Genomic DNA, 26,567 nt, shown 5'->3' on the forward strand with positions numbered 1-26,567 from the left:
AGGAGAGTGAGAGGAAAGCCTATAACCCTCGTCCCTTCTGTAAAACCTACACTATGGACAAACAGCCTCTGAACACGGGCGAGCAGAAGGACATGACCGAGTTCTTCACCGACCTCATCACCAAGATCGAGGAGATGTCGCAGGAGCTGGTATAAACACAGACACACACACATTCTTGTACTTGCTGCATACTGGGGACCAGCATTTCCACTTTATAAATCAACACAATTACAAATATCTACTTCATGAATGACATCTATAAAGAACTACTGGTTGCAGTACCATAAAATGTTTGCAGCTGGAGCCCCAGAGCAAAAAGAGCTGGAAAACTTGTCAAAATTTGAAGAAACTTCATACTATACTATGTCGTCCAAAATTTTTACCCAAAATTTTTGTTCCAAAAAACAAAAAAACAACGTCTTACTATACTATGTCGACCAAATAATTAAAAAAAAAATTTAACAAAAAATTTCTGGTCCAAAATTTTAACAAAAAATTTTGGTCCACAATTTGAACAAAAAAATGTTGGTCCAAAATTTTAACCAAAAATTTTTGGTCCAAAATTTGACAAAAACGTCCTACTATACTAGGTTGTCCAAATTTTTTTAAAAGAAATTTACCCATAATTTTTGTTCCAAAAAAAAACTACTGTAGTCCAAAATTAAAAAAAAAAAAATTTGACCAAAAATTTTTGGTCCAAAATTTGACAAAAACGTCATACTATACTATGTTGTCCAAAATTATGAAAAAAAAATGTACCAACAATTTTTGCTCCAAAATTTGAAAAATTCAAAAACGTCGAAGTGAGGACCGGCCAAAATGTCCCCACTCCGTAAAAATGACCTCACTTTGATGGTTAAAAACCCTCACTGGTCCTCAGTATGCCACAAGTACAAGAACACACACACACACACACACACACACACACACACACACACACACACACACACACACACACACACACACACACACACACACTTTCTGTTTGATGTTTCTGAGGCGAGTCACTCAGATGCTTTTTTCTTGTCCTTTCAGAAAAACACCGTGAAGACTCTGTTTGGAGGCGTCATCACCAACAATGTGGTCTCTCTGGTGAGTTTGAGGAGATCCTCTCGTGTTTCTCAAACATCACAAACCTTCTCAGGCTGGAGGTGTTAACCGTCTTAACCGTCTTAACCGTGTTAACCATGTTAACCATGTTAACCATGTTAACCATGTTAACCGTCTTCGTGCAGGACTGTGACCACGTCAGTCAGACGGCAGAGGAGTTTTACACCGTCCGGTGTCAAGTCGCAGACATGAAGAACATCTACGTGAGTAGAAGACGGGGAAAAAAATGATATATATTTATACATATATATAATATATATATATAAATATATATAATATATATATATAAATATATAATATTGTGGTCCTGCAGGAGTCTCTGGACGAGGTGACCATCAAGGACACGCTGGAGGGCGACAACATGTACACGTGCTCGCAGTGCGGCAAGAAGGTCCGCGCAGAGAAGAGGTCAGAGGTCATGTTTCTGCTCTTCTTCTTCTTGAGCTCATTTACAGCCATGTTCTGACCTCCTCCTCCTCCTCCTCCTCCTCCTCCTCCTCCTCCTCCTCCTCTCAGGGCCTGCTTCAAGAAGCTGCCTCGCATCCTGAGCTTCAACACCATGCGCTACACCTTCAACATGGTGACCATGATGAAGGAGAAGGTCAACACGCACTTCTCGTTCCCGCTGCGGCTCGACATGACGCCGTACACCGAGGACTTCCTCATGGGGAAAGGGGAACGCAAGGAGGGTGAGTATTATTATTAAAACTAAGTTTGTAAACCTCTCACTCTCCCACACCAAAGCCCATAGAGAAAATCAGTGATTTTATCTCACGGGGGACACAGGAGCTGCTGGTCCTCTGCTGCCTCGTGTGGTCACTTTGTGTCACTGATTTAACCCAAAATTAAATATTTTTAAAGCCGAATTCATTCAAATCAGTCATTGTAAGTTAGTGATGGAGGCAGCACGTAGAACGTTCTCTAAAGGTTCCCAGAACATTCCCAAAATGTTACTTTTCTACAACCTTCATACAACAGTGTATAGAACGTTCTCTTTTGGTTCCCAGAACATTCCCACAACGTTACTTCATATAGCCTTTTCATAGAATGTTCTTTAAAGGTTCCCAGAACGTTACTTTTCTACAACCTTTTGATTGAACGTTCTCTTTTGGTTTCCAAAACGTTACTTTTCTACAACCTTCATACAGCCTTTTTATAGAACGTTCTCTAAAGGCCTAGAACGTTACTTTTCTACAAGCTTTTTATAGAACGTTCTGTAAAGGTTCCCAGAATGTTACTTTTCTACAAGCTTTTTATAAAACATTCTCTTTTTTGGTTCGCAGAACATTCCTCTAACGTTACTTTTCTACAACCTTCATACAACCTTGTATAGAACGTTCTCTTTTGGCTCCTAGAACATTCCCACAACGTTAATTTGTCACAACTTTTTTATAGAACGTTCTCCAAAGGTTCCCAGAACGTTACTTTTCTACAAGCTTTTTATAGAACGTTCTCTAAAGGTTCCCAGAACGTTACTTTGCTACAACCTTCACACAGCCTTTTATAGAACGTTCTCTAAAGGTTCCCAGAACGTTACTTTGCTACAACCTTCACACAGCCTTTTATAGAACGTTCTCTAAAGGTTCCCAGAACGTTACTTTGCTACAACCTTCACACAGCCTTTTATAGAACGTTCTCTAAAGGTTCCCAGAACGTTATTTTTCTACAACCTTTTAATAGAACGTTCTCTTTTGGTTTCCACAACGTTCCCCCAGCGTTACTTTTCTACAACCTTCATACGACCTTTTATAGGACGTTCTCTTTTGGTTCCCAGAACGTTACTTTGTCACCTTTAGAGAACATTCCCCTAACGTTACTTTTATACAGACCGCAATGACCGCAATTTCTTGTCTTTTTCACGAGTCCCTCTCACTTTGTGCGTCAGGTTTCCGGGACGAGGGCGACGCCAAGGTGACGGAGAGCTACGAGTACGACCTGATCGGCGTGACGGTGCACACGGGCACGGCGGACGGCGGCCATTACTACAGCTTCATCAGGGACATCGTCAACCCGCACGCGTACAAGAACAACAAGTGGTGAGCGAGTGGGAAAAAGAAGAAGTTTTTTAATCGGTGTTAAGTAAGTTTTTCACACCCGCTGTGCTCGCGTCCCGCAGGTACCTGTTCAACGACGCCGAGGTGAAGCCGTTTGACTCCGCCCAGCTGGCGTCGGAGTGCTTCGGTGGAGAGATGACGGTATGACGGTCACCCTGCGTCTTTTTCACTCTGCAGTTTGGGTCGTTTTCCGTCACCATAGCGCCGCCTCAACGTGGGCGGAGTTAAATTATCTTTAATAAATAAACAATGACATGGCTCCTCCCCCTTTTGGCACATTTCCCCCAGAATAACGTCCAGTAATATCTGGCAGTTGTTTACAATTCACCGCATCTCAAAATACACTTTTAACAATTTAAAATGAAGAAAACTTGAGAGAAAACACTACCTGCAGTACTTGTCCTGGAGAGTTTGGTGTGGGAGAGTGAGTGGCTTTGGTGTGAGAGAGTGAGTGACTTTGGTGTGGGAGCGTGAGTGACTTTGGTGTGGGAGAGTGAGTGACTTTGGTGTTGGAGAGTGAGTGACTTTGGTGCGGGAGAGTGAGTGACTTTGGTGTGGGAGAGTGAGTGGCTTTGGTGCGGGAGAGTGAGTGACTTTGGTGCGGGAGAGTGAGTGACTTTGGTGCGGGAGAGTGAGTGACTTTGGTGCGGGAGAGTGAGTGACTTTGGTGCGGGAGAGTGAGTGACTTTGGTGCAGGAGAGTGAGTGACTTTGGTGTGTGAGAGTGAGTGACTCTGGTGTGGGAGAGTGAGTGGTTTTGGTGTGGGAGAGTGAGTGGTTTTGGTGAGGGAGAGTGAGTGACTTTGGTGCGGGAGAGTGAGTGACTTTGGTGCGGGAGAGTGAGTGACTTTGGTGTGGGAAAGTGAGTGACTTTGGTGAGGGAGAGTGAGTGACTTTGGTGAGGGAGAGTGAGTGACTTTGGTGTGGGAGAGTGAGTGACTTTGGTGCGGGAGAGTGAGTGACTTTGGTGCGGGAGAGTGAGTGACTTTGGTGCGGGAGAGTGAGTGACTTTAGTGTGGGAGAGTGAGTGACTTTGGTGAGGGAGAGTGAGTGACTTTGGTGCGGGAGAGTTTTCCGTCACGATAGCACCGCCTCAACGTGGGCGGAGTTAAATTATCCTAAATAAATGAACAATGACATGGCTCCTCCCCCTTTTGGCACATTTCCCCCAGAATAACGTCCAGTAATATCTAGCAGTTGTTTACAGTTTACCGTATCTCAAAATACACTTTTAACAATTTAAAATAAAGAAAAATTGAGAGAAAACACTACCTGCAGTACCGCCAGGGACCACTAGGTGGAGGGTCGGGCCCACACTGACGGAGATTAAATTTCTTTTTTTTCGTTCCAGACTAAAACCTACGACTCCGTCACCGACAAGTTCATGGATTTCTCTTTTGAGAAGGTGAGCGTGTTTTTCTTCTTCTTCGTTGTTAAATGTGTGTTACGTTATTTGCGCGGCGACGCTAACGTGTGATTGACGCGTGGGTGTCTCCACAGACGCACAGCGCCTACATGCTCTTCTACAAGAGGGTGGAGCTGGAGGAGGAGAACGGGAAGGACTTCAACTTTGACGTCTCTCCTGATCTGCTCGAGGTTTGTGTTTTGACATTTCTGTGACTTTAAATGACTCCTGTTGTTGTTGTTGTTGTTGTTGTTTTGTTTGTTTGTTTATTCCTCTCTGTGTGTGTGTGTGTGTGTGTTGCAGTGGATTTGGCACGACAACATGCAGTTTCTCCAGGACAAGAACATCTTTGAACACACCTACTTTGGGTAAGAGTAAAACAAATATATATGTATGTGTGTGTATATATATATGTGTGTGTGTGTGTGTGTATGTATGTATGTATGTATATGTGTGTATATATGCATATATTTAAGTATATATGTATGTTTATATGTCTTTATGTGGGTGTATGTATGCATATATGTGTATATATGCATGTATATATGTGTATATGTCTACATACTTGTATATATGTATGTACGTATATGTATGTATGTACATATATATACATATATGTATGTGTAATACACATACATGTATACATATATACACATTGTGTATTTATGTATATATTTGTATATATATGTATGTGTATATTTGTGTGTATATATATGTACGTATATATGTATGTAAGTACATATGTACGTATATATGTATGTAAGTACATATGTACGTATATATGTATGTAAGTACATATGTACGTATATATGTATGTAAGTACATATGTACGTATATATGTATGTAAGTACATATGTACGTATATATGTATGTAAGTACATATGTGTGTATATATGTATGTAAGTACATATGTGTGTATATATGTATGTAAGTACATATGTGTGTATATATGTATGTAAGTACATATGTGTGTATATATGTATGTAAGTACATATGTGTGTATATATACATATGTACCTGTATGTGTGTATATATGTATGTATATGTGTGTATATATCTACTTGTGTGTATATGTATACGTACATATAGGTATATGTTGTTTTTCTGAAACCTCAGTTTCTTCCCAGTGTGATGAATGCATCTTCTAATCTAATTTAATCTGATGTTGTGTGTTTTTGTTTGTTTTCCTCTCAGCTTCATGTGGCAGCTGTGCAGCAGTATACCCAGCACCTTACCTGACCCCAAGGCCGTCTCCCTCATGACTGCAAAGGTGAGAGGGAAATATCCTCACTCACTCTCCCACACCAAAAAGGTGTGGGAGAGTGAGTGACTTTGGTGTGGGAGAAATGTGTGGAAAATGTTTTGAATTTTCTCGATAATTGAACGTTTGTTTGTTTGTGTTATTTTCAGCTCAGTACGTCGTTTGTTCTGGAAACTTTTATTCACTCTAAGGAAAAGGTACATTCCCCTGATTTTACCGCAGACTCTGATTTAATCCAGATTATCAGTATGTCCTCTAATCTGTGTGTGTGTGTGTGTGTGCAGCCCACCATGCTACAGTGGATTGAGCTCCTGACTAAACAGTTCAACAACAGTCAGGCGGCCTGCGAGGTTTGACCTCTGCTTTTCTTTATTCTTCCTCATTTCTTTCTTATTCTATCATATTTTCCTCCTTTCCTTCCTTCCTTCCTCCCTTTTTATTCCATCTGTTTCCTTCCTCTTTTATTCTTCCCCTCGTCCGTCTTCTTTCCTCCTTCCTCCCCTCTCATCTGTCTTCTTCTTCTCTTCTTTTAATAATAACTGTATTCTTTCTTTCTCTCACTAACGACGTTGCTGTTGTTTCTCAGTGGTTTTTAGATCGAATGGCTGATGATAACTGGTGGCCGATGCAGATCCTGATCAAATGTCCCAATCAGATCGTCAGACAGGTGAGACCTCAATCTCAGCAATTCTGACTTAAATTCTAATCTCAGAATTTTGACTTTTTTCTCAAAATTCTGATTTAAAGATACAAAATACTGATTTAAATCAAAAAGTTCAACTAATGTCAAAAATTCTGACTTAAATCTCAGAATTTTGACTTTTTCCTGATAATTCTGATTTAAATCTCAAAAATTCTGACTTCAATTTAAAAGATTCTGACTTAAATTGCAAAAAAATTACTGAAATCTTAAAAAATTGACTCTAATCGAAAGTTTTCTGTATGAAATTGCAAAAAATTCAGACTTAAATCTCAAAAATTCTGACTTTTAATCTCAGAATTCTGACTTTATACTTCAGTCTCAGAATTCAGAATTTAATTCCGACTTCATTCTAATCTCACAATTTTGACTGTCTTTTTTTTTCTTCTGATAATTCTGATTCAAATCGCAAAAAATCTGACTTCAATTTCAAAAATTATGACTTAAATCACAAAGATTTTGACATAAATCGCAAAGATTGACTGAAATCTTGATAATTCTGACTTTAACCTAAAAAATTCTCCATTAAATCTCAGAATTTTGACATAAATCTAAACAATTCTGACTTTAATCTCAGAATTTTGACTTTTTCCTCAGAATTCCGACTTTAATCTCAAAAATCCATGCCGTTTCGTTTTGATTTCCCTGTCTTTGAAAACCCTCTGGCCCTCACTCTCCTCTCCGATAATGACGATAATCCCACGTTTGTCTTGCAGATGTTTCAGAGGTTGTGCATCCACGTCATCCAGAGGCTGCGGCCGGTCCACGCTCACCTCTACCTGCAGCCCGGCATGGAGGACGGGTACGTGGCTCCTGATTGGTCCAGAGTGATTTACGTGGCTCCTGATTGGTCCAGAGTGATTTAGAATGTGCCGTTGAAGGTGTGCAGCACGATCGCTCTCATGCTCGTGTCTGTGGAATGAAATGGCGACAGAGATCCAGAGCAGGTCCCCGAGTGTCACTCACAGTGTGTTCGTCTCTTCACACTCTGGGAAACGTCTTTGCGGGTCCACAGTCGGCAGATCCAGGATCGGCAGATCCAGGATCGGCAGATCCAGGATCGGCAGATCCAGGATCAGCAGATCCAGGATCATCAGAACCTGACCCTGGTCCTCTTTGTGTCCTCCCCCACAGCTCTGACGACATGGACGGTCCGGTGGAGGACATCGGCAGCCGCTCCTGCGTCACGCGCTTCGTGAAGACGCTGCTGTCCATCATGGAGCACGGCGTCAAACCCCACAGCAAACACCTGACCGAGTACTTCGCCTTCCTCTACGAGTTCGCCAAGATGGGGGAGGAGGAGGTCGGTGTGAGCGTCCACACACACGCACACACACACACACACACACAATCTGAAAAAGATGTAATATTTTTTACTTTTTAAAGAGTCATCCTGTTAAGTCTTGTTTCCTTCTGTGTCTCCAGAGTCAGTTCTTGTTGTCACTCCAGGCCATATCCATCATGGTGCACTTCTACATGGGAACTAAAGGCCCTGAAAACGTGAGTTGTCCGATATATCGCAAACTTGAGTGTCTGCCAATACCGATATCGCAAACTTGAGTATCGCTAACTTGAGTGTCTGCCGGCACCGATATCGGTAACTTGACTGTCTGCTGATACCAGTATCACAAACCTAAGCATCGATTGAAGTCGATATTGCCAACTTGAAAGTCTGCAAACTTCAATATCACTAACGTGAGTGTCTGCCAGTACCGATATCGCAAACTTGAGTATCGCTAACTTGAGTGTCTGTCATTACCGATATCGCAAACTTGAGTATCGCTAACTTGAGTGTCTGCCAGTACCGATATCGCAAACTTGAGTGTCTGCCAGTACCGATATCGCAAACTTGAGTATCGCTAACTTGAGTGTCTGTCATTACCGATATCGCAAACTTGAGTATCGCTAACGTGAGTGTCTGCCAGTACCGATATCGCAAACTTGAGTGTCTGCCAGTACCGATATCGCAAACTTGAGTATCGCTAACGTTAGTGTCTGCCAGTACCGATATCGCAAACTTGAGTATCGCTAACTTGAGTGTCTGTCATTACCGATATCGCAAACTTGAGTATCGCTAACTTGAGTGTCTGCCAGTACCGATATCGCAAACTTGAGTGTCTGCCAGTACCGATATCGCAAACTTGAGTATCGCTAACTTGAGTGTCTGTCATTACCGATATCGCAAACTTGAGTATCGCTAACGTGAGTGTCTGCCAGTACCGATATCGCAAACTTGAGTGTCTGCCAGTACCGATATCGCAAACTTGAGTATCGCTAACGTTAGTGTCTGCCAGTACCGATATCGCAAACTTGAGTATCGCTAACGTTAGTGTCTGTCATTACCGATATCGCAAACTTGAGTATCGCTAACGTGAGTGTCTGCCAGTACCGATATCGCAAACTTGAATTACTGCCGATACAGATATCACAACAAACTTGAGCATTTATTGACGTCGATATCGCAAACTTGAGGTTGATTATCTCCCGATATCGCAAACCTGAGTATCTTCTTCTATCGGATATAACGTTTGAATCCGTCCGATTCCCAATCCAGTGATTTGTAACCAGTATCGTACTGATACAGATACTGAGTATCGGCTCCTCCCTGTTAAATCCTCAGCCTCAGGTGGAGGTGCTGTCGGAGGAGGAAGGAGAAGAGGAGGACGAGGAGGAGGACATCTTGTCTCTGGCGGAGGAGAAGTATCGACCTGCTGCTCTGGAGAAGATGATCGCCCTCATCGCTCTGCTGGTGGAACAGTCTCGCTCTGAGAGGTGACGACAGATTACTGACAGATTACTGACAGATTACTGACAGATTACTGACAGATTAGGATTATCCAGCATTTAAAAGAACACTGACGGAAAATTATGGAATTATAAATGGAATTTAGGTGTCCTCTCTCTCATGTGTCCTCTCTCTCTCATGTGTCCTCTCTCTCCCTCATGTGTCCTCATGTGTGCTCTCTTATGTGTCCTCTCCCTCATGTGTCCTCTCCCTCATGTGTTCTCTCTCTCTCATGTGTCCTCTCTCCCTCATGTGTCCTCATGTGTGCTCTCTCATGTGTCCTCTCTCTCTCTCATGTGTCCTCTCTTATGTGTCCTCTCTCTCTCATGTGTCCTCTCTCTATCTCATGTGTCCTCTCCCTCATGTGTTCTCTCTCTCTCATGTGTCCTCTCATGTGTCCTCTCTCCCTCATGTGTCCTCTATCTCATGTGTCCTCTCCCTCATGTGTTCTCTCTCTCTCATGTGTCCTCTCTCCCTCATGTGTCCTCTGTCTCATGTGTCCTCTCTCCCTCATGTGTCCTCTCATGTGTGCTCTCTTATGTGTCCTCTCACTCCCTCATGTGTCCTCTCTTATGTGTCCTCTCTCTCTTATGTGTCCTCTCTCTCTCATGTGTCCTCTCCCTCATGTGTTCTCTCTCTCTCATGTGTCCTCTCTCCCTCATGTGTCCTCATGTGTGCTCTCTTATGTGTCCTCTCTCTCTCATGTGTCCTCTCTCTCTCTCATGTGTCCTCTCTTATGTGTCCTCTCTCTCTCATGTGTCCTCTCTCTATCTCATGTGTCCTCTCCCTCATGTGTTCTCTCTCTCTCATGTGTCCTCTCATGTGTCCTCTCTCCCTCATGTGTCCTCTATCTCATGTGTCCTCTCCCTCATGTGTTCTCTCTCTCTCATGTGTCCTCTCTCCCTCATGTGTCCTCTATCTCATGTGTCCTCTCCCTCATGTGTCCTCTCTCTCTCATGTGTCCTCTCCCTCATGTGTTCTCTCTCTCTCATGTGTCCTCTCTCCCTCATGTGTCCTCATGTGTGCTCTCTTATGTGTCCTCTCTCTCTCATGTGTCCTCTCTCTCTCTCATGTGTCCTCTCTTATGTGTCCTCTCTCTCTCATGTGTCCTCTCTCTATCTCATGTGTCCTCTCCCTCATGTGTTCTCTCTCTCTCATGTGTCCTCTCATGTGTCCTCTCTCCCTCATGTGTCCTCTATCTCATGTGTCCTCTCCCTCATGTGTTCTCTCTCTCTCATGTGTCCTCTCTCCCTCATGTGTCCTCTATCTCATGTGTCCTCTCCCTCATGTGTTCTCTCTCTCTCATGTGTCCTCTCTCCCTCATGTGTCCTCTGTCTCATGTGTCCTCTCTCCCTCATGTGTGCTCTCTTGTGTCCTCTCTCCCTCATGTGTCCTCTGTCTCATGTGTCCTCTCATGTGTCCTCTCTCCCTCATGTGTCCTCTATCTCATGTGTCCTCTCCCTCATGTGTTCTCTCTCTCTCATGTGTCCTCTCTCCCTCATGTGTCCTCTGTCTCATGTGTCCTCTCTCCCTCATGTGTCCTCTGTCTCATGTGTCCTCTCTCCCTCATGTGTCCTCTCATGTGTGCTCTCTTATGTGTCCTCTCACTCCCTCATGTGTCCTCTCTTATGTGTCCTCTCACTCTCTCATGTGTCCTCTCTGTCTCATGTGTCCTCTCTCATGTCCTCTCTCTCATGTGTCCTCTGTCTCATGTGTCCTCTCTCTCTCATGTGTCCTCTCTGTCTCATGTGTCCTCTCTCATGTCCTCTCTCTCTCGTGTCCTCTGTCTCATGTGTCCTCTCTCATGTCCTCTCTCTCACGTGTCCTCTGTCTCATGTGTCCTCTCTGTCTCACGTGTCCTCTGTCTGTCCTCCCCAGACACCTGACCCTGTCTCAGAGTGACATGGCAGCTCTGACCGGAGGCAAAGGTTTTCCTTTCCTCTTCCAACACATCAGAGACGGAATCAACATCCGACAAACCTGTAACCTCATCTTCAGCCTCTGTCGCTATAACAACCGCCTGGCCGAGCACGTCAGTGACACACACACACACACACACACACACACACACACACACACACACACACATAGAGACACACACACTCAAAAGTGTAACAGATTTTCTAATCTTGTTGTTTTGTCTCCACAGATCGTGTCGATGCTCTTCACGTCCATCGCAAAGTTGACTCCAGAGGTGAGGGGCGGGGCTATAGGCAGGGGGCGGGGACTATGTGCAAGAGGCGGGACTATATGCAGGGGGCGGGGACTGTGTGCAAGAGGCGGGACTATAGGCAGGGGGCGGGACTGTGTGCAAGAGGCGGGACTATAGGCAGGGGGCGGGACTATGAGGAGATTTTGGAACTTTTAAGTAGGTTTTGGGTCTTTAATATAAGTAGATTTTGGGATTATAAATAGATATGGAATTTTAAGTACATTTTGGAATTTCAAGTAAATTTTGGAATTTTAAGTACATTTTGGAATTTCAAGTAAATTTTGGAATTTTAAGTACATTTTGGAATTTTAAGTACATTTTGAGATTATAAGTACATTTTGAGATTATAAGTAGATTTGGAAACTTAAATAAATTTCGGAACTTCAAGTTAATTTTGGAATTATATGTAAATTTAGGAATTTTAAGTATATTTTGGAACTTTAAGTAGATTTAGGAACTTTAGGAATATTTAGGAATTTTAAGTAGATTTTGGAACTTTAACAATATTTTGGAACTATAAGTAGATTTTGGGAGTGCTGCCCCCTACAGTTCAAAGCTCTTTAGAGAAATTCCCCTCAGTTTTCTCTCTCGTGGTTCAATCTCTTCTTCCTTCCTTCCTTCCTTCCTTCCTTCCTTCCTTCCTTCCTTCCTTCCTTCCTTCCTTCCTTCCTTCCTTCCTTCCTTCCTTCCAGGCGGCCAATCCCTTCTTCAAGCTGTTGACGATGTTGATGGAGTTTGCGGGCGGACCTCCAGGAATGCCGTCCTTCGCCTCCTACATCCTGCAGAGGATCTGGGAGGTAAACGAGGAGACGAGTTGTTGTTGTTGTTGTTGTCGTTGTCGTCGTCGTCGTCGTCGTCGTCTTTAAAAACACTCTCCATCTTGTCTTCCAGGTCATCGAGTATAACCCGTCCCAGTGTCTGGACTGGCTGGCGGTCCAGACGCCCAGGAACAAACTGGCCCACAGCTGGGTTCTGCAGAACATGGAGAACTGGGTGGAACGTTTCCTGCTGGCGCACAACTACCCCCGAGTCCGAACATGTAAGACCGCGGGTCTTCAGTTGACTTGTATAAGTTGATGCCGTTAACGCGTTAGCGTTTCCATGAAAAAGGAAAAAGACGCGCGTGACGGCATGTTTTTCACGCGCCGTGGCACCAGAGTCTCGGCACCGTTTACCAGCTAGCGCCGTAAGCGCCGTTAGCGCGATGACAGTGGAACTGGAGCGGTCTGTTTATTAAAGGAAAAGAGCAGCGCTACAAGTAACCAGAGTACATGTGTGCCTGTGTTTTTAGTAGATTTTGGAATTACAAGAATATTTTGAAATTATCAGTAGATTTTGAGATTCTAAGTAGATTTTGGAATTACAAGAAGATTTTGAAATTATCAGTGGATTTTGGAATTACAAGAATATTTTGGAACTATAAGATTTTGAAATCAGTAGATTTTGGAATTATCAGTAGATTTTGGAATTATAAATAGATTTTGGAATTAGAAGATGATTTTGAAATTATAAAAAGATTTTGAAATCATCAGTAGATTTTGGAATTATAGGAATATTTTGGAATTTTAAGAAGAATGTGCCCAGCACTAGTATAAATGAATGTTGATGTTGTGTTGCTGCCCTCCTGTGGTCGTCAGGGAGACTGTTCCATAAACGTCAGCTACAGAAACAAAAGAGTCTTCAGATGATTTAAAGAACCAGAAGAACCTTCTAGAAGGTCCATGAATAAAAGCAGCTTAGGAAACCAATAAAAGGACCTTCAATCTTAACCTGGGACATCTCCTAACATCTCCTAACATCTCCTAACATCTCCTAACATCTCCTCCTCCTCCTCCTCCTCCTCCTCCTCCAGCGGCGGCGTACCTCCTCGTCTCCCTCATCCCCAGTAACTCCTTCAGGCAGATGTTCCGCTCCACGCGCTCCCTGCACCTGCCGACCCGGGAGCTGCCGCTGTCGCCCGACACCACCGTGGTCCTGCACCAGGTCTACAACCTTCTGCTGGGGCTGCTGGGACGAGCCAAGCTCTACGTGGACGCCAGCGTCCACGGCACCACCAAGCTGGTGCAGTACTTCAGCTTCATGACCTACTGCCTCATCTCCAAGACGGAGAAGCTCATGTTCTCCGGATACTTCATGGACCTGTGGAACCTCTTCCAGGTTAGAACTTTGACTCGTTCGTGTTCTTCAAGACGCCACATTTGTTTCTTTAGACGTTTAACAAAGAATCCTTGTTTACACTTCATGGGTAAATTCTTTAGTTTTACAGAGATTACAGTGAGATTTAGGAACTAAGTATTATTTGGAACTTTAAGAATATTTTTGGAACTTTAAGTAGATTTTGGAATTTAAGAAGATTTTGGAACTTTAAGTAGATTTTGGAACTTTAAGAATATTTTGAAATTTAAGTAGATTTTCGAACTTAAATAATATTTTGGAACTTTAAGTAGATTTTGGAGCTTAAAGAATATTTTGGAAATTAAAGAATATTTTGGAACTTTAAGTAGATTTCGGAACTTTAAGTAGATGTTGGAACTTTAAGTTTATTTTGGACCTATAATGTAGATTTTGGAACTTTAAGTAGATTTCGGAATTATAAGTAGATTTTGGAACTTTAAGTAGATTTTGGAACTTTAAGTAGGTTTTGGAACTTTAAGTAGATTTTGGAACTTTATGTAGATTTTAGAACTTTAAGTAGAATTTGGAACTATAAGTAGAATTCGCAATTATAAGTAGATCTCGTTTTCACTGGTGTTCCTGCCTCCATTTTCAGCCCAAACTCTCAGAACCGGCCATCGCCACCAACCACAACAAGCAGGCGCTGTTGTCCTTCTGGTACAACGTGTGCGTGGACTGCGCCGAGAACGTTCGCCTGGTGGTGCAGAACCCCGTGGTGACCAAGAACATCGCCTTCAACTACATCTTGGCCGACCACGACGACCAGGAGGTGGTGCTCTTCAACCGCGGCATGCTGCCCGCCTACTACGGCATCCTGCGCATGTGCTGCGAGCAGTCGCCCGCCTTCACTCGCCAGCTCGCCTCGCACCAGAACATCCAGTGGGCCTTCAAGAACCTGACGCCGCACGCTAGCCAGTATCCTGGAGTGAGTGCACTTCAAGTCTGATGCTTTTTTACTGCAGTTTTAACAGTTAGCAGTTAGCCCAGGAGCTAGCTGTTATGTTAGCATTAGCAAGTGAACTTAACTGTTTCAGATTTTTTTTGTCAGGCTGACTGTTAGCTGTGTCGTTAGCTCTGTCTTTAGCTTTATTTTTTACAGATTTTTTTCTTCAATTCTGATGCTTTTTATTGCAGTTTTAACAGCTAGCAGTTAGCGCAGGAGCTAGCTGTTATGTTAGCATTAGCAAGGGAACTTAACTGTGTCAGATTTTTTTTGTCAGGCTGACTGTTAACGGTTTAACCTTGTGCTAACAGCTAGCTGTCATTAGCTGTGTTTTTACAGATTTTTTTTCTTCTGTTGGGATGCTTTTTATCGCAGTCTTAGCAGTTAGCACTGGAGGTAGCTGCTATTTTAGCATTAGCAAGTGAACTTAACTGTGGCAGATTTAAAAAAAAAAAAAAAAAAAGTCAGGCTGACGTTAACAGTTTAGCCTTGTGCTAACAGCTAACTATCATTAGCTGTATATTTCAGCGTTTTTTATTTTATCAATTCTGATGCTTTTGTATCGCAGTTTTAACAGCTAGCAGTTAGCACAGGAGCTAGCTGCTATGTTAGCATTAGCAAGTGACCTTAACTGTGGCGGATTTATTTTTTTGTCAGACTGGCTGTAAAGGGTTTAGCCTTGTGCTAACAGCGAACTGCCATTAACTGTGTTTTTCAGCTTTTTAAAAAAAAACAATTCTTTTTTATCACCGCCCCCTGCAGGCGGTGGAGGAACTCTTCAACCTGATGCAGCTGTTTGTGGCTCAGCGAGCCGACATGAGAGAGGAGGAGCTGGAGGACGTGAAGCAGTTTAAGAAAACCACCATCAGCTGTTACCTGCGCTGTCTGGACGGACGCTCGTGCTGGACCACGCTGATCAGGTGACGACTGGAAACATCAGAACACACCTTTGACCTGTGTGACCTGTTTCCTCCTAACACCTGGTTCTGATTCTGGTTCTGGTTCTCCTCCTCAGTGCCTTCAGGGTTCTGCTGGAGAACGACGAGGACCGGCTGCTGGTGGTTTTCAACAGAGGACTCATCCTCATGACTGAAGTAGGTCCACGCCGCGTCCACGCCGCGTCCACGCCGCGTCCACGCCGCGTCCATGCCGCGTCCACGCCGCGTCCACGTGTTTTCATTTTCAAATATAACATCTGTGTCGTGGACGTAGACTCTCTCTTCTCTCCTGTAGGCGTTTGTTTAGTTTCACAGCTTACGCTAAAATGGAAGTCGTTATGTTATTACAAGAATAAGGTGACATTACAAGAATAAAGTTGCGGTATTATAAGAATAAAGTTGCGTTGTTGCGTCGTTTTGAGAATAAAGTTGCGTAGTTGCAATATTACAAGAATAAAGTTGCGATATTATAAGTTGTTATGTTATAACGAGAATAAGGTAAATTACAAGAATAAAGTTGTGATATTACAAGAATAAAGTTGCGTAGTTGCGATGCTACAAGAATAAAGTTACGTTATTTCGAGAATAAAGTTGGGTAGTTGCAATATTATGAGAAGAAAGTTGCGATATTATGAGAGTAAAGTTGCGTAGTTGCAATATTAAAAGAATAAAGTTGCGATATAAGTTGTTATGTTATAACAAGAATAAGGTAAATTACAAGAATAAAGTTGCATAGGTGCGATATTAGAAGAATAAAGTTGCTATATTATGAGAATAAAAGTGTGATATAACAAGAATAAATTTGCAAAAGTACGAGGATAAATTTGCGATATTACGAAAATAACGTGAAATTACAAGAGCTCTAGAAAGTTACGCAAATACTGCACTTAAACACGGGGGTCATTGTGGAGACCAAACTTGGATGGAATGCTGTTATGCTTTTTCTCGCCTCTTTGAAGTTCTCTTATTCTTATGTTTTTTCCCTCTAATTTCCCTCTGGTGTTTGCTTCGTGATGAAGACCAGCTGTAAAACGGTTCCCTGTTGTCTTTCTGTTTCCCTGCAGTCTTTCAACACTTTGCACATGATGTACCACGAGGCCACGGCGTGTCACGTCACTGGAGACCTGGTGGAGCTGCTCTCAATCTTCCTGTCTGTGCTGAAAGCCACGCGACCGTATCTGCAACGCAAAGGTCAGACCGACGTCCAAAGGACCCCGATCCGGTCTTTCTCCTGAGTTTAGCCTTCACACACATGCATATTATGAGAATAAAGTTGAGTTGTTGCAATATTACAAGGATAAAGTTGCAATTTTATAAGGATAAAGTTGCGGTATTCTGAGAATAAAGTTGCATTGTTGCAATATTACAAGAATAAAGTTGCGATATTACAAGTATAAAGTTGCGGTATTATGAGAATAAAGTTACGATATTAGAAGAATAAAGTTGCGACATTACAAGAATAAAGTTGGGATATTACAAGTATAAAGTTTCGGTATTATGAGAATAAGGTTGCGACATTACAAGAAAGAAGTTGCAATATTACAAGAATAACGATGCTATGTTATGAGAATAAAGTTGCGATATCACAAGAATAAAGTGTACTTGCAATATTACAAGAATAAGGTTGCATAGTTACAATATTACAAGAATAAAGTTGCGATATTATGAGAGTAGAGTTGCATAGTTGGGATGTTAGAAGTTATGTCATTACGGGAATAAGGTGATATTACAAGAATAAAGTTGCGTAGTTGCGATGCTACAAGAATAAAGTTACGCAGTTGCAATATTACAAGAATAAAGCTGCTATATTATGACAATAAAGTTGGGTAGTTGCAATATTACAAGAATAAAGCTGCTATATTATGACAATAAAGTTGGGTAGTTGCAATATTACAAGAATAAAGTTGCGATATTATGAGAGTAGAGTTGCATAGTTTGGATGTTAGAAGTTATGTCATTACGGGAATAAGGTGATATTACAAGAATAAAGTTGCGTAGTTGCAATATTACAAGAATAAAGCTGCTATATTATGAGAATAAAGTTGCGCAGTCGCAATATTACAAAAATAAAGCTGCTATATTATGAGAATAAAGTTGGGTAGTCGCAATATTACAAGAATAAAGCTGCTATATTATGAGAATAAAGTTGGGTAGTTGCAATATTACAAGAATAAAGTTGCGATGTTATGAGAGTAGAGTTGCATAGTTTGGATGTTAGAAGTTATGTCATTACGGGAATAAGGTGATATTACAAGAATAAAGTTGCGTAGTTGCAATTTTACAAGAATAAAGTTGCGCAGTTGCAATATTACAAGAATAAAGCTGCTGTATTATGAGAATAAAGTTGGGTAGTCGCAATATTACAAGAATAAAGCTGCTATATTATGAGAATAAAGTTGGGTAGTCGCAATATTACAAGAATAAAGCTGCTATATTATGAGAATAAAGTTGCGCAGTCGCAATATTACAAAAATAAAGCTGCTATATTATGAGAATAAAGTTGGGTAGTCGCAATATTACAAGAATAAAGCTGCTATATTATGAGAATAAAGTTGGGTAGTCGCAATATTACAAGAATAAAGCTGCTATATTATGAGAATAAAGTCGGGTAGTTGCAATATTTCAAGAATAAAGTTGCGTAGTTGCGATTTCACAAGGATAAAACTGCGTTGATCGTCCACACACGCACACGTTTGTAGAATGTGTGGCGTTGAGTGACGCTAACGTGTGCTAACGACGTAGAAACTAAAACAAATGACGACACTGACGTGGTTGTGATGTTTCCCTCGATCCAGATGTGAAGCAGGCTCTGATCCAGTGGCAGGAGAGAATCGACTTCGCCCACAAGCTGCTCACCCTCCTCAACTCGTACAGTCCGCCTGAGCTACGCAACGCCTGCCTGGGTACACACACACACACACACACACACACACACGCACACACACGCAGGATAAAAACAAAGTCCTTTGTCTGAACCGTGTGTTGTTCTGTTTCCTGTAGACGTTCTGAAGGAGCTGGTTCTGCTCAGTCCTCACGACTTCCTGCACACTCTGGTTCCATTTCTGCAGCACAACCACTGCACATATCACCACAGCAACATCCCCAGTGAGACTCCTCCTCCTCCTCCTCCTCCTCTTCATCACCTTCATCACCTTCATCATCATCATCTACTTTAAATGAAAATGCTGCAAATAATTGTGTGTGTGTGTGTGTGTGTGTGTGTGTCCACAGTGTCCTTTGGTCCCTACCTGCCGTGCAGAGAGAACATCAAGCTAATGGGAGCTAAGAACAACATCCGCCCTCCGAGGCCGGAGCTCAACATGTGTCTGCTGCCCTCTATGGTGGAGAGCAGCAAGGTGCGTCCACTGCCCACCTTTACAGGAAATACAGTGTTGGTTAGTTAGTTAGAGATTTACAGGAAATACACAGAGACTGTTAGCTTGCTAGCTAGTCAGCCAAGTACAATTTCTACTTGGTTAGTGAGTGAACTCAGTAGAATTAAACGGATTTGTTTAGCTAACTTGCTAACTAATTGAAATTAAATAGATTTATTAAGCGAACTACCAAATTAATTGAAATGGTATTTAGTTAGCTAGCTAACTAACTCAAACTAAACAGATCTATTTGGCTAACTAATTGAAATGAACTAGATTTATTGCGCTAACTTGCTAAGTAATTGAAATTGAATTGATTTATTAAGCTAACTCCCAAATTAACTGAAAAGCTTTTTAGCTAGTTAACTAATTCAAATAAAACAGATGTATTTGCCTAACTTATTGAAATTGAATAGATTTATTAAGCTAACTCCCAAATGAACTGGAATGGTTTTTAGTTAGCTAGCTAACAAATTCAAATTAAACCGATTGATTTGGCTAACTAATTGAAATTGAATATATTTATTAAGCTAACTACCTTAATGAACTCAAATGGTATTTTGCGAGCTAACTAACTCAAACAGATGTATTTGGATAACTAATTGAAATCGAATAGATTTATTAAGCGAACTACCAAATTAATTGAAATGGTATTTATTTAGCTAGCTAACTAGCTCAAATTAAACAGATTTATTTGTCTAACTAACTAGACTGAAATGGTGTTTAGTTAGCTAGCTAACTAATTAGAATTAGACCTATTTAGCTAACTATCTTAATTGTATTAAAATAGTAATACTTAGCTAGCTATTTAAACTAAATTGAAGATATTTATTTAGCTAGCTACCAAAATAGACTGAAATAGTATTTAGTTTGTTAGCTAGCTAATTAGAATTTGATCTATTTAGCTAGCTAACTATTAGTATTGAATAGTATTAACTATGCTAGCTAACCAAGTTGAATGAAATGGTATTACTGAGGTCGCTAAATAGAATAGAAAAGCTGTATAGAAGTTTTTTCAGCTTAAAAGCACATTTTTACTTACGTCTGCGTCGCTTTAACGTTTGTTATCGTGAACGTTTGTTATCGTTAACGTCTGTTATCGTGAACATTAGCAGTGAACTGTGTCGTCATTTGTTCTCCAGGGTAAAGACGAGGTGTACGACCGGATGCTGCTGGATTATTTCCTGTCTTATCACCAGTTCATCCACCTGCTGTGTCGCGTCGCCATCAACTGCGAGAAATTCACCGACACGCTCGTCAAACTCAGTACGTAACGAAAACTAACGATGGAACAACGTTTTTTTTAACATAGAAAATTGCTCTTGAATTTCTTTTTAAAAAAGGTCTTAAATTTGACTCGTCTGAAACTTTGGGATCTTTGAGTGTTTTGCTTCAAATATTGTGGCTAATGTGATCCAGGTTCTTACGTTTCAAAACATCGGATAAGTAGATTTTGGAATTATAAGTTGATTTTGACACTTTAGTTGATTTTGGATTTATAAGTTTATTTTGAAATTTAAGTAGATTTTGGATTTATAAGTGAATTTTGGAACTTAAGTATATTTTGGAACTTTAAGTAGATTTTGGAATCTCCACGTGTCAGCAGAGTGATTTCACTTTGGCGTGAAAAAGGTTAAGAGCAGGATATTAGAAATAACAACAGTAATCATGAGATTACACAAACGTGTGTGTGTGTAATGCTGATAATCATGAGATTGTGTGTGTGGTTCCTCAGGTGTGTTGATAGCGTATGAAGGACTTCCTCTTCACCTCGCTCTCTTCCCTAAACTGTGGACAGAGCTGTGTCAGTCTCAGGTGAGAACACTGTTATTTATTTACTTATTTAACTTCATGTTTGCAGCAGCACTGACCCTCCCCCCCCCCCCCCCCCTCAGTCTGTGCTAGCTAAAACATGCGTGAAGCTGCTGTGCGACGACCCGGCGTTCAGCGAGTACATCAAGTGCATCCTGATGGACGAGAGGACGTTTCTCAACAACAACGTGGTTTATTCCTTTCTCACCTACTTCCTGCACAAGGTGCTGTTTCCTTCACTCGTCTTCAATTTAACCTTTTTACTTTAAATGTTCATGTTTACAAACTGCACAGTTGTTATATTCAAGTAGTCACTCACTCTCCCACACCAAAGTCGCTCACTCTCCCACACCAAAGTCACTCACTCTCCTCACACCAAAGTCGCTCACTCTCCTCACACCAAAGTCACTCACTCTCCCACACCAAAGTCACTCACTCTCCCACACCAAAGTCACTCACTCTCCTCACACCAAAGTCGCTCACTCTCCCACACCAAAGTCGCTCACTCTCCCACACCAAAGTCACTCACTCTCCCACACCAAAGTCACTCACTCTCCCACACCAAAGTCGCTCACTCTCCCACACCAAAGTCACTCACTCTCCTCACACCAAAGTCGCTCACTCTCCTCACACCAAAGTCACTCACTCTCCCACACCAAAGTCACTCACTCTCCCACACCAAAGTCACTCACTCTCCTCACACCAAAGTCGCTCACTCTCCCACACCAAAGTCGCTCACTCTCCCACACCAAAGTCACTCACTCTCCCACACCAAAGTCACTCACTCTCCCACACCAAAGTCACTCACTCTCCTCACACCAAAGTCGCTCACACCAAAGTCACTCACTCTCCTCACACCAAAGTCGCTCACTCTCCCACGCCAAAGTCACTCACTCTCCCACACCAAAGTCACTCACTCTCCCACACCAAAGTCACTCACTCTCCCACACCAAAGTCACTCACTCTCCTCACACCAAAGTCACTCACTCTCCTCACACCAAAGTCACTCACTCTCCCACGCCAAAGTCACTCACTCTCCCACACCAAAGTCACTCACTCTCCCACACCAAAGTCACTCACTCTCCCCCACCAGTCACTCACTCTCTCACACCAAAGTCACTCAGTCTCCCACACCAAAGTCACTCACTCTCCCACACCAAAGTCACTCACTCTCTCACACCAATGTCACTCACTCTCCCACACCAAAGTCCATAGAGTAAACCAGTGATTTTAACATCACAGCACACAGGAGTTCACAGGAGTTGTTGATCCACTGCTGCCTCCATCACTAACTTACAATGACTGATTTTAGTGAATTCAGCTTTTAAAATATTTACTTTAGACTTAACTCAGTGACACAAAGTGACCACACGAGGCAGCAGAGGACCAGCAGCTCTATGGACTTTGGTGTGAGAGAGTGAGTGGTTTACAAACTTGAGTTTAACACTGAGATAAAGACGACAAACTAGCTTATCTGTTTGAAAATGACTGTGTGTGTGTGTGTGTGTGTGTGTGTGTGTGTGTGTGTGTGTGTGTGTGTGTGTGTGTGTAGGTCCAGGTCCTGTCTGGTCCCAGCTGCTCAAACCTGATCGGTGTTTTGGTGACTAACCTCCTGAGTGAGCAGAGCAGTTTGCAGCCGGAGCTCGTCGCTCATCATCTGGAGCTGAGCAAGACGAGCGGCCTCCTCAACGCCGTACGCACAACACACAACAACACACAACAACACACACACGTTCACCGCCCGCATTTACACACAATACACAGAGACTGTTAGCTTGCTAGCTAGTCAGCCAAGTACATTTTCGACTTGGTTAGCGAGTGAAACTAAGTTGAATTAAACAGATTTATTTAGCTAACGTCATTCACTGAAATAGTATAGTATTTAGTTAACTCGCTAACTAATTGAATTAGTTAAATAGATTTATTTAGCTAACTACCTAAACGAACTGCAATGGTATTTAGCGAGCTAACCAGTTCAAACTAAACAGATTTATTTGGCTAACTAATTGAAATGAACTAGATTTATTGCGCTAACTTGCTAAATAATTGAATTGATTTATTAAGCTAACTCTCAAATTAACTGAAAAGCTTTTTAGCTAGCTTTCAAATTAAACCGATTGTTTTGGCTAACTAATTGAAATTGAATAGATTTATTAAGCTAACAATCTTAATGACCTGAAATGGTATTTAGCGAGCTAACTAACTCAAACAGATGTATTTGGCTAGCTAATTGAAATCGAATAGATTTATTATCTCCCAAATGAACTGAAATGGTTTTTAGTTAGCTAGCTAACTAATTCAAATTAAACAGATTTATTTGTCTAACTTACTAGACTAAAATAGTTTTTAGTCTAGTTAGCTAACAAATTAGAATTAGACCTATTTAGCTAACTACCTTAATTGTATTAAAGAGTAATACTTAGCTAGCTATTTAAATTAAATCGAAGATATTTATTTAGCAAACTACCAAAATGGACTGAAATTGTATTAACTATGCTAGCTAACCAGGTTGAACGAAATGGTATTACTGAGCTCGCTAAATAGAACGCCACGCTGGCTAGCTTCAGCCTCATGCAGCGTTTCACCTGCTCTCTCTCTCAGGACCTGAGGGCGTTGGTGCTGCTTCTGTCCGTCCAGCCGTCCGTCCAGGCCGTTGACCCCGCCCTCTGCCCCGCCCTCCAGGAGCTGCTGGGCCGCTGTCGCGTTTGTGTGCAGCAGCGTAACGTTCTGGAGCTGGAGGCTAACGACCACAAAGCTAAAGGTACAACGTGACCGACACTTCACAGGCTCCTCCTCCTCCTCAACGTGGGCGGAGTCATCACAGCACAGCAGACGTGGTTTTCTAGATTAGATGTTGGAATTTTAAGTGGATTTTGGAACTTTAAGTAGATTTTGGAATTTTAAGTAGATTTTGGAACTTTAAGTAGATTTTGGAACTTAAAGTAGATTTTGGATCTTTAAGTAGATTTTGGAATTTTAAGTGGATTTTGGAACTTTAAGTAGATTTTGGATAAGTGAATTTTAGGAATTATAAGTAGATTTTGGAATTTTAAATAGATTTTGGGACTTAAAGTAGATTTTGGATCTTTAAGTGAATTTTAGCAACCACAGACGTGACACAAACACTGCCCCCTGGTGTCTGAGTTAAGAAACAGCATCTTTAACATGTTTTTGTGTGTGTCTGTGTGTGTGTGTGTGTGTGTGTGTGTGTCAGCCGACGATGAAGGTGCGACTCCGGTGAAACGTCGCAGAGTGAGCAGCGACGACGACCGGCCCGCCGACTCGGCCCCGCCCCCGCTCTGCGTCGGCTCCGCCTCCTCCTCCTCCTCCTCTGCTCTCCCGCCGTGCAGCGAGCTGAAACCCGACCACCAGGAGGCGCTGACGCCCGCCAGCACCTCCGACACGGAGACGCGAGACTCCTCCTCCCTGATCGACCCGGGCACCGAGCAGGACCCGCCCTCCCCCGACCCCGCCCCCGCCTCCTCCTCCGCCAACCTAGACTCCTCCCCCAAAGAGGAGAAGATGGACGCCTCCTCCTCGTCCTCCTCGTTCTCCTCCTCCTCCTCGCTCCTGCAGGAGGCGGGGGAGGGGTTTGTTCAGACGGACGACGCCGAGCCGCCGCGACACGTGGAGGCGGAGGAGGAGGCGGAGCGTCGGGAGGGGAGGCGGGGCGAGGCGGCCACTGCCGGCTCCTCCCAGGACACAAAGGAGGAGGAGGCGGTCACTAAGGCCAGCAGCAGCTGTGTGGCTCCGCCCCTCCCAGAGGACACACATTTCCCAGCTGCCCTTGGGCTGGTGGGGGAGGGGCCAGAAGGATGCACGCCAGGCCACGCCCCCACCTCCCAGGCGTTTGCTAGCGCCGGCCCGCCGCCCGACATGCTGGACATGCTGCACCGGACGGTGGAGGCCACCATCGCCATAGTTACCAAACTGTGCGCTAAAGCCCCGCCCCCTTCATGACATCACCACCTCACACGGCCTCCATGAGATCTTTTTTTTGTTTGTTTTTGACGACAGAAAAAAACTTTTTTCTTTTTCGCTGAAAACGATGAATTGTGTTCAGGAAAGAAAGAAAGAAAGAAAGAAAAGTGGGCGTTTCTCTTCTTCTTCTTCTTCTTCTTCTTCTTCTGCTGCTGTTTGTGCCGATGCTAATGTCGTCGCCGCCGTTAGCCGCTCGTACGCCTGTTCTTCTTTTTTTTTTTCCCGCTCAAAACTTTCCCGCCGACTTCTCGTTCTTTTGACGGAAAAAGAAGAAAAAGTCCGTAAAAAGCTATAGCACATTTTTTTGTTTGTTTGTTTTTTCAAAGGAGCAAAAAAAAAACTAAAATCGTTGTTTATTTTTTTTTTTGTTTTGTTTCCGTGTGCGTGCGTGCGTGTGTGTGTGCGTGTGTGTGCGTGAGCGCGGCGCGTGTGTTTTATACTGATTTGACTTAGTTTTTATTTGCGTGTTTTTTTTTTTTTCGCTGTAACGGGGAAAAGGTTTACACGACTCCGGTCTCTTGTGTCTGTGCGTCGTTTAATTTTATTGCGTTGTTTTTACCGTTGTCGCGTCCTCTCGTGCCAGTTTTTGTACTTTAAACCGTCGAGGCAGAAAAAAACAACAACAAGAAAAACAACGAAAAACAAAAAGCGTTGCCTTGATTTTTTTTCTCTCTGTGGTTGAACTGATCCAGAAAATGACGTTTACCTGTAAATTAAGACAAAAAACAAAAACCCCCACAAAGTTTGTGGATTCTGTGAAGAATCCTCTGGACTCTTTGCCTGAAGGTGTATATGAAAAGTATATAAATATATATATAAATATCTTTATATATATATGAGTATATCAAAGCGGTGCTTTATTGGACTGTGGTTGAAATAAAGCCGCCATGTTGGACCAGCTGGAGCTTTTATTTTCCTTTTTACTCCAGGTACATTCCGTGAGTTTGGTTTGTTTTTGGGTGTGTTTTTGGTTTGTTTTTCGGCGTTCCTCTGCTGTTTCTCTGATTCTCTCCTGATTTTTATTTTAATAGAGAATAAATTAATAAAAAGACTTTTAATACGAAGAAGAGTGAAGTCGTGTGGCGCTCTCACCGTTTTGTCTCGGCAGGGTCGACAAGACGGAGACACAGGAAGTGCCGCCCGTCAACTTCCTGTCATTTCAGCAGCAGAAATGTACGTATTATCACTTTATTAATGTTTATATTCTCACTTTATTAATGTTTATATATTCATTTTTATTAGTGTTTATATTTTATATTGTCACTTAATTAATGTTAATATATTTGTCACTTAATGTTTATATTCTCACTTTATTAATGTATAAATTCTCACTTTATTAATGTTAATATATTAACTTAATGTTTATATTTTCACTTTATTAATGTTTATATTTTCACTTTATTAATGTTTATATTTTATATTCTCACTTAATTAATGTTAATATATTCACTTAATGTTAATATTTTCACTTTATTAATGTTTAAATTCTCACTCTCAAACCGTTGTTTTGTCTAAAATGATCAGCTTTGATGTTTTATCTCTTTGCGTTTTAACTTTTTTAATGTTTTTATTTTTAAAATATATATTTATTTATTTATTTATTTAGAACTTCCTCTTCATTATCTCTGTCTTTAATCAGAGAGTCACAGTGAAACTCAGCTGATCCTGAGTCTGTTCAAGAGACAGGAAGTGGCTCAGTGAATCAGCAGGTACTACAAAACTACTGCTAAAACTACTACTAAATTACTGCTAAAACTACTACTAAACTACTGCTAAAACTACTACTGAAACTACTACAAAACCAACTACTAAACTACT

General features: G+C 42.1%; 1 protein-coding gene across 1 annotated transcript in view; it reads left to right on the plus strand.

The window, feature by feature from the left end:
* The window catches only part of usp34 (ubiquitin specific peptidase 34), a gene marked incomplete at its 5' end in the record, with an annotated part of 53,464 nt that extends 27,854 nt beyond the window's left edge, over positions 1 to 25,610 (plus strand). Inside the window, 36 exons of the mRNA XM_083905558.1 lie at positions 3 to 149; positions 1,036 to 1,092; positions 1,236 to 1,313; positions 1,424 to 1,518; positions 1,627 to 1,799; positions 2,996 to 3,146; positions 3,227 to 3,305; positions 4,515 to 4,568; positions 4,664 to 4,759; positions 4,872 to 4,936; positions 5,763 to 5,838; positions 5,979 to 6,026; positions 6,114 to 6,179; positions 6,416 to 6,496; positions 7,246 to 7,331; positions 7,664 to 7,832; positions 7,955 to 8,029; positions 9,150 to 9,301; positions 11,193 to 11,346; positions 11,464 to 11,508; positions 12,219 to 12,323; positions 12,418 to 12,565; positions 13,379 to 13,683; positions 14,297 to 14,626; positions 15,407 to 15,564; positions 15,660 to 15,738; positions 16,647 to 16,773; positions 18,378 to 18,485; positions 18,583 to 18,687; positions 18,814 to 18,938; positions 20,099 to 20,222; positions 20,692 to 20,771; positions 20,852 to 20,992; positions 22,321 to 22,461; positions 23,370 to 23,529; positions 23,983 to 25,610. Coding sequence (XP_083761684.1) covers positions 3 to 149; positions 1,036 to 1,092; positions 1,236 to 1,313; positions 1,424 to 1,518; positions 1,627 to 1,799; positions 2,996 to 3,146; positions 3,227 to 3,305; positions 4,515 to 4,568; positions 4,664 to 4,759; positions 4,872 to 4,936; positions 5,763 to 5,838; positions 5,979 to 6,026; positions 6,114 to 6,179; positions 6,416 to 6,496; positions 7,246 to 7,331; positions 7,664 to 7,832; positions 7,955 to 8,029; positions 9,150 to 9,301; positions 11,193 to 11,346; positions 11,464 to 11,508; positions 12,219 to 12,323; positions 12,418 to 12,565; positions 13,379 to 13,683; positions 14,297 to 14,626; positions 15,407 to 15,564; positions 15,660 to 15,738; positions 16,647 to 16,773; positions 18,378 to 18,485; positions 18,583 to 18,687; positions 18,814 to 18,938; positions 20,099 to 20,222; positions 20,692 to 20,771; positions 20,852 to 20,992; positions 22,321 to 22,461; positions 23,370 to 23,529; positions 23,983 to 24,728 — 4,929 coding nt within the window. The 3' untranslated portion in view covers positions 24,729 to 25,610. The remainder of the gene's footprint in view (positions 1 to 2; positions 150 to 1,035; positions 1,093 to 1,235; positions 1,314 to 1,423; positions 1,519 to 1,626; positions 1,800 to 2,995; positions 3,147 to 3,226; positions 3,306 to 4,514; positions 4,569 to 4,663; positions 4,760 to 4,871; positions 4,937 to 5,762; positions 5,839 to 5,978; positions 6,027 to 6,113; positions 6,180 to 6,415; positions 6,497 to 7,245; positions 7,332 to 7,663; positions 7,833 to 7,954; positions 8,030 to 9,149; positions 9,302 to 11,192; positions 11,347 to 11,463; positions 11,509 to 12,218; positions 12,324 to 12,417; positions 12,566 to 13,378; positions 13,684 to 14,296; positions 14,627 to 15,406; positions 15,565 to 15,659; positions 15,739 to 16,646; positions 16,774 to 18,377; positions 18,486 to 18,582; positions 18,688 to 18,813; positions 18,939 to 20,098; positions 20,223 to 20,691; positions 20,772 to 20,851; positions 20,993 to 22,320; positions 22,462 to 23,369; positions 23,530 to 23,982) is intronic.
* Positions 25,611 to 26,567: the final 957 nt, after the last annotated feature.

This window comes from Microchirus variegatus (genome assembly GCF_963457635.1).
Source record: "Microchirus variegatus genome assembly, chromosome: 19".
In the NCBI taxonomy this organism is placed as follows: Eukaryota; Metazoa; Chordata; class Actinopteri; order Pleuronectiformes; family Soleidae; genus Microchirus; species Microchirus variegatus.